General features: G+C 34.7%; 2 protein-coding genes across 4 annotated transcripts; one reads left to right on the top strand and one right to left on the bottom strand.

Annotated features, from left to right (window-relative positions):
• Positions 1-118: 118 nt before the first annotated feature.
• Dd (CTD nuclear envelope phosphatase 1-like protein dullard) lies at positions 119-3,992 on the top strand. Of its 3 annotated transcripts, none has more exons than XM_014353213.3 (5): positions 119-1,359; positions 1,481-1,547; positions 1,859-2,060; positions 2,142-2,359; positions 2,444-3,992. In XM_014353213.3, exons 1-5 carry the CDS (start codon positions 1,270-1,272, stop codon positions 2,587-2,589), a joined length of 723 nt encoding a protein of 240 aa, XP_014208699.1. In that variant the 5' UTR covers positions 119-1,269; the 3' UTR covers positions 2,590-3,992. The 3 variants fall into 3 exon arrangements, with proteins under 3 accessions (XP_014208699.1, XP_023246135.1, XP_014208698.1); XM_023390367.2 differs by having other exon boundaries at positions 119-1,368; positions 1,859-2,053; positions 2,315-2,359; XM_014353212.3 differs by having other exon boundaries at positions 119-1,368.
• Pex14 (peroxisomal biogenesis factor 14) lies at positions 3,982-6,103 on the bottom strand. Its single transcript, XM_014353214.3, has 4 exons — positions 5,690-6,103; positions 4,831-5,133; positions 4,545-4,762; positions 3,982-4,461 (listed from the first exon to the last, which is right to left on the bottom strand). Exons 1-4 carry the CDS (start codon positions 5,723-5,725, stop codon positions 4,293-4,295), a joined length of 726 nt encoding a protein of 241 aa, XP_014208700.1. The 5' UTR covers positions 5,726-6,103; the 3' UTR covers positions 3,982-4,292.
• Positions 6,104-7,428: the final 1,325 nt, after the last annotated feature.

The raw sequence follows: 7,428 nt of genomic DNA, 5'->3' as shown, positions 1-7,428 counted from the left end.
TGGCCGCGCATTTGTGTAAAAACAGTAAAACACACACGTATATTTATGTATGACAGTATGTGTGTATAGTATACAACACATATATATGTAAGGAAAAAACATATACACATATTGGGTCGATCAGCGAAAATATGGCGGCTTGAATCGCGTGTGTGTGCTCGTGCTCCGCTGCCTCCGTTTCTGCTGCAGCATAAAGATGAAAAACTGCTGATGGCCAACAAACCCTGAAGATGCAGGGTTGCACAACTTTTACTTCCTAAAGTACGCCCACCTTAAACAAAACTTTGTTCTCGTGAACGTGAGAGTGGATATACTGGGTGGTGTCTGCCCTGGTTGAGTTGGATTGGAGCTTGGACTGCTGGGCTGGGGGAGCAGAGCTTCATTATAGAGATTATATACATAGGGGGAAAAAAAAATAAAAGGCCAGAGTGTGTTCGCAAGAGGTAGAAAGTGGGGGATAAAAAAAGGAGTTTTGAGATCAAGAGAGAGATAAATATTAATGTGGTTGCGGTACTTATAACAACATGTGTAATTTGCGTACAGTAATACACGCGCTTGGGTTGTTCCCCGGGGACCCCCCACCTGGACGCCGTTACTATTAGTTGTTGTCTAGGCACGTGTTTACTTACTCTGTGAAGATTTTAGTGTAAACTTAATTCATCCAACACTTTTGTTAGTAACTATATACCTACACCAAGTGCCAAGTAAAAGAAGATACAAGTGTTGTACAAACATGACGTTTGGCAGAACAATCACGGCTGCAGTCATCCCGATTCACCTTGCCCTTGTATCCACAAAGAATCCGGTTCCTAAGCTACAGCATCTGGAGCAGTTCACAAATGTGCAATATCTAATAGTCATACAATAAAGTCCGTCTCTCCTCGAGGTAGCTTGTCTTCGTGTGTTGGATAGTTGTTAACGGGAGGCATCAGCAGCTCATTACGCTTATCATCGACTTGAATTACTACTTACTTCTTTTTTCGTTTGTTTATTTATATACACTTACGAAGCAGTATTCTATAGTGGTGTTAAAAAGGCAATACACCGCGATAGGGTAAGCATATACCAAACCAAGTGGTGATTGTAGCTGCAGTTGGTGCTCGTGATCGTTCGAATGCTCGGATTTCCAAGCCACGACGAAGGCTGAAAAGGCCAAGGAGGAGTACTTAGCTTATATTTACACAGGAGCAGTAATAGCATTATCAGGACACGGAGCCAAGGAACGGTAGAAGGAGGGAGCCCCCCGGCGCCAAACAAGACTGCTAGAAAATGCTGAAACAATTGCAGATGGGGATGAGAGCTTTTCTCTTGATGGCCTCCCGTGTGTGGACCTGCATTTGTTTTATACTCAGGAAGCAGGTTAGAGCCGTAAGTAGGTGCTTCAGCACCTGTGCACCCACTTGTATTAACACGTACAAAAATAAAAAAAATGGACAATTTGACCATACATGACTATATTTTTTTTTTCTTATTTTTTCAGATCTCACAAATGCAACCAGTCAAATATGAAATTTTTCCTCTCTCTCCACTGTCAAGGCACAGGCTCAGTAAATATTTTTCTTTTTTAAACTTATGTATCCTTTTCCTCTTTTTTTTTATCTCTCATAAAATACATACACTTGATTTAAAAAAATAATGTATGAGAGTTATTACGTTCTCAGACTTATTCTTTGCCATTTGTTTTAAAGAATTGAAAATTATTATTTACTCTTGGAGCACTTCCAAAATACTGCATGAAGAGGGAAGACAGATATATTAGGAAATGACTAAAAATTTCGTAGTATTCTATAGATCAGTTAATTACATAAAGGTGTCGACACTTACGTAATATTTTTATGAAATGTTTATAATTTTTCAGGCATTGTTAGGAGGAAAGTGCTTGTGCTTGATTTGGACGAGACACTCATTCATTCTCATCACGATGGAGTTGCTAGGACAACAGTCAGGCCCGGCACTCCACCCGACTTTATTCTTAAAGTGACGATAGACCGTCATCCGGTTAGATTTTTTGTTCACAAAAGACCGCACGTTGACTTCTTTTTGGACATAGTTAGTCAGTGGTGAGTAGTTTTTTTTAGATCACGATGAGCCTCCTCATTAATTTCACCTTTACAGAATTTTCATTTAATTCATTATTTCAGGTATGAATTGGTAGTTTTCACTGCTTCAATGGAAATTTATGGTGCTGCTGTTGCTGACAAATTAGACAACAACAGAGGAATACTAAGACGCAGGTACTACAGGCAACACTGCACGCCTGAAATGGGTTCCTATACTAAAGACTTGGCTGCCATTTGCTCAGATCTCGCTTCAGTCTTTATTCTGGACAATAGCCCCGGGGCTTATAGAGCTTATCCACGTAAGTCTTGTCATACAAATTTTCTACTTGTATAAATCATAAGTTGTAGTGATTAACTCCGAATCAAAATTTTTTTTATCACAGATAACGCAATCCCTATCAAATCATGGTTTAGTGATGCAGGCGATACAGCGCTTTTAAGCTTACTTCCAGTGTTAGATGCTCTTCGTTTCACACAAGACGTTCGGTCCGTTCTTTCGAGGAATTTACACTTGCATCACACCTGGTAGCATACTTTTGCTGCATCGTTTTAATTAAAAAACAAAACAAAAAAGGAAAGAGATGGACTGGTGTCGTCTAGGCTACATGCAACTTAAGATATGCGCGCTCGTGTCGCAGAATCATTGACGAGTTTCATCGTCATTGAAATAGATAGACGTATGCCCGGATGTGACGCTAAGCACGCCCAATACACTTTTGCATCAGTGAAGATTCCTTGATCAACGTGAAGGCTTCTCGGCACAAAACATCAATTTCTCTCTCTGGATCCACTGTTTTTCTTTTTCTTTTTTTTTGGCTTCGACATAGGAATGTTGTTCCGCAGAAATCGCTGCTCAATCGTGCATCAGCCAAAGATTCAATTTTTTGCTCTACTCTCAATTTAAAAAAATCACGAGTTGAAATATTTGTTTTGTTACAACTTGCCAAATATACTTTTTTGTGCCTGTTTTTTTTTTTGACCCCAAGTATGGCTATTTTTGTGTATTTTTTTTTTTTAGATATGTCATTGTAAAAAGCTCATGCAAGAGAGAGACTGTAATCTCCAAGTACAATGCTCTTATTACAATTGTACATTGTTTGATTGGATGGTTAAATAAGTTGCGGTGATTCACTGTATCAGTGAAGCACAGCTAGTTTGATTATATTATCTATGCGAAAGATATTAATAAAATGAACAAATAATTCAATCCAAGATGAATTAATTTTGATTGAATATTACGATTGTGAAGATGACATAAGATATGATAATAAATATAATTGGAAATCATTAGTAGCAATCATTAGCATGGTGTGTAAATATCAGGGATGTACTCGTGTAGAGAATGAATGATTCTTTTTAGTAAGTTTAAAAAGCAACTGAAGATATAGTTGGGAATTATAGAATGGAATGTGTGAATAATAGATGTACACGTGCGCATAATTTTGCGCATTATATTTGAAACTTGAGACGGACGTGAACAAATGATGCAAGAAACAAAATAGCCGGTTCAAAATTATTTTTGTTGCAAGATTTATGGCGTTTGTTATTTATACAAAAAGTACTAATTTTTTTTTTTTTTGGCTCTTTGATGAATAACAGATGATAAAGAAATTTATTTAATCATGAGACATAAATTGCTGAAAATAAATTTTTTTTTGACACGTATCTAATTTTATCAAAATATATCTTTATCAAGTTTATTCATTTTTTCAGTATTTGACGTATTTTATTTCCAAAAACTAAGACGAAAAAAAAAAAGTAATTTTTTCAAGGATACAAGAAATATTTTGATACAACTATGTATACAAAAACATTGAACTTCATCATGGCTATGAGATATTGTGACACCGAATTGAATTGTATAAATTACAATATGTATTCTATTTATATTGTATTGTTTATTTAGAATAAAAAGCAAGAGTTTTATTTTTTTCCACTTTCTTTATTCCAATTTACCTTTGGTCAAGAAAAACACAAAGTATTGGAATACATTGCTTATCAATAAGACAGATATGCATAATTCAAAAAAATAAAAAAACATAGCCCAACACTTATTTTTATAACACACCCAGTTCACACGTATAAAATATCTCAAACTAGAAAACAAGTTTCACTTCTTTATTATCATTTGTGTCGCACAATCTTGTGTATTTCTCTGGAATAGCAATCATTACTCAATGAAAATGCTAAAATAAAAGAGAATAGTCCATATTTTAAAACAGCCCAGTAATTTCATTCTTTGGGAGGATCCTCTCGAATCATTTCTAAAGAACTATCGGAATTATTGGTACTGCTACCACTACCGGCGTCATCTTCTCTTTCAGTAGTTTTCTCTTGGCCTTGACTTGACGCTTCTAATTGCCAAGGAGGAATGGAAGCTGGCGCACTTGGAAACTGTTTCCTAAATTTTTTTTTTTTTTTAATTGTATGAACTTTGGTACCTGATAATTTTTCACACAGAAATTGCAGCAAAGTAAAAATTACCTTGACAATAGAAGCGACTTTAAACTTGCCAAGTCTTGTTTCAATTCTTGTACAAGTTGAGGTACTGACGGATCATTTTGGTTTTGTGTCAGCTGCTGGACATCACTTTTGACTTGATTTATGGATTCCTTCACCTGCTGGATATTTTTGTCCAATTCAACAGCAGGATCCTTGGCATCTTTTTTCTTATCACCAAATAAAAATCTAATGATAACTTTCTGTAAAAGAATAATTCACTATTACGAATTGATATCTTAATATGACAATAGACGAATACAAAACCTACCTTGTAAAACCAGTATACACAGTAACAGCTCGCTGCAAACAACACCACTCCATTCAACAACTCTTTAACTTTATAAAACAAACTTGACTGAACCACTTGCTGTGGATAATTCAAGTATGGATGATTCGGTGGTACATTTACAATACTGTGATCCCCCGTAGGTACTGGATTTGCTGCCACAAGTTCACATGCCCTCTGAATTTCAACATCTGTCAATCCTTTGCGCCTAAGGAACTCTTGTTTCTGACTTGAAGGACTAGTAGCTACCTTTGGATTTTGCAAAAACTTGACGGCTGTGTTTACCTGCAGGATCATAAAGAAATCGTTTCTACAATTTGAATTTTTTTTTTCTCAATAAAACTCCAAGTTTTAACAATTTAAAGCCCAATATTCCAACAACACTCAAGTATTTAATGTTGTAAAAATTGATCTTGATAATTATTAACCTCCACTTTGAGCAAGATAAAGTCCAATGACTATGCTTTAATATTTCCTTATAGTTTTTCATTAGAGGTGTAAAGCTGTTTCGCAGATAACGAAAAAGTGAAATCTAGATTAGTATGTATCATTCAACGAGTTTAAATATCAAAAGTCATTCTTTGCTCGGGGAATTGATTGAGTGAGGGAGAGAGAGAGAGAGAAACATGCAGATTACTGGCAAAAACAAAATTCAGTCGTAAAGTGTTTGTCACCCACACATAACGATGCTGCACCATCATCTTGCTTATCAATAATTTGAATGTAAAATCGTCAACAATCAAGATTTATAACGTACTCACACGTAGTAAAGGAAATAAATGAGTAAAAAACGTCATGCGAGTGAAAAGAGTGTCAAGTACTTATAATAACTGTTACTCACGAGATTTTCTCGCAGAGCGACGACCTGATCTTCCATCCCTATTTATCTATTTCTGTATTTTACACGAGAGCGCGCACACACACACTCCAGAGACTCCGGAACAATTTTGTTTTTACTATTATTGTTATTATCCTTGGACGAAACTCTCTGCCAACAATAATATACAATAAGCAGTTGCAGAGCAAGGCGAACTCACTCTATGATACTCTCACGTGAAAAAAAGCCGCATGATTATGCAATGCACGCGCTCTGACTCCTTTTTTTTTATGTATTCCAGCATCGGTGACGGCTCGATGTGCAAATTTGTTCAAAACATATCCAACGGACGAGGGGGATAAATTTTTTTCCAAGCAAAAAAAAAATACCTACAGAAGAGGTGGGAAGACACACGATGAGATATCCTCTTGTTGAGGCCTGAAAACACTGACTGATTTTATTAGGGCGCGCGCACTAACAACTTCTTTTTTTTTGCTTTTATTCAATTTAAGTATTCCTCTCACTTTGCGAATTTAGAATTGTGTGCGGAAATATGTAGCTGTTACGACTTCCAACTTACAACAGTTACAACCACTGCGAACTTATATTTAATGTAAATAAATAATACTTACCTAGTTCGCTTTGTCTTTCTAATTTGTTTGCAAGTTTATGAAGTGGTCCAGTTAGGAGCTGCTAAAATATTGCAATTGCAAAATATATGAATCGCACGATTTATTAAGTAGCGCTGACTTTTGAATTTTAGGATTTTCGATGAACGAAAAATGTTTAAGTATACGGTTTATATTGCGTTTGTACATAGAGGAAGTTTGGTAATGGACGAAAAATCACATATACTTACTTAAGTATCTAGATAGAATTTTTTTTCTTAAATTTAAATTTTATCAATCAAAAAAAAATTTTTTTTCTAAATAATTTATTTTTCGCCTTTTCTTGTCATTGAAGAATAATTTATGATAAGTAAATCTAATAGTTCACTTAATTTTGTACACAAAATATGATTATCAAACTTTAAAAATAATGAGGGTGTATGTGGGTGTTTATGTGCATCCATATATGATTCTCAGAGGATTCCATAACGGATTTTTATAAACCTCAGTTTTTTTTTTATAATTGATGGACGCATAAGAGAAAAATTTCCTATTATACCGATGAACGCCGAAAACAGTTTTTTTCTAAAGTTTAATTTCAATCGATGAAATTGAATTTTGTTCCTATTTAAAAAAATCGACTTCTCCGAAAAAAATAATTTTTTTGTATTTTTACGCCGATTTTGGATATTTAATGTTAAAGAATCTAGAAGATGATTAAATTTCTTGTCTAAAAGTTGATCAAATTTAGAGTTTACAAAAGTATATAAGTATATGCATACATATATACGTATGCGTACGTAGTTATAACTTTTAGATTATAATCATTTCTAGGGTTAAAAAAGTGATATCAAACAAAGTTTTAACTGAAATATTTGTATGACAATTCGTATTGTATTTTGTAGTTGAAGGTATATCACACAATTTCAATTGGAGAGTGTAAAAATAGTATGACGGGCATAACACAAACACTGCATTATTATAGAAGATAAAAAAAATGTAATGACTCACTGGAGGTCGGGTTACTTAGGTACCAAAAATTAATACCAGGCTCAATTCTTACAGGAACTGAAAAATCTCATGATTTGAAGAGATCCAAAATATTTTGTCGTAAGTATTCCATTATGGTAAAGAGTTATGTGGGTATTTAAGTAG

The sequence above is a fragment of the Copidosoma floridanum genome, unplaced genomic scaffold (genome assembly GCF_036245765.1).
Source record: "Copidosoma floridanum isolate Cflo_tuat_1 unplaced genomic scaffold, Cflo_Japanese_pri ptg000030l, whole genome shotgun sequence".
Lineage (NCBI taxonomy): Eukaryota > Metazoa > Arthropoda > Insecta > Hymenoptera > Encyrtidae > Copidosoma > Copidosoma floridanum.
This window is presented reverse-complemented; position numbering and strand designations above follow the sequence as displayed.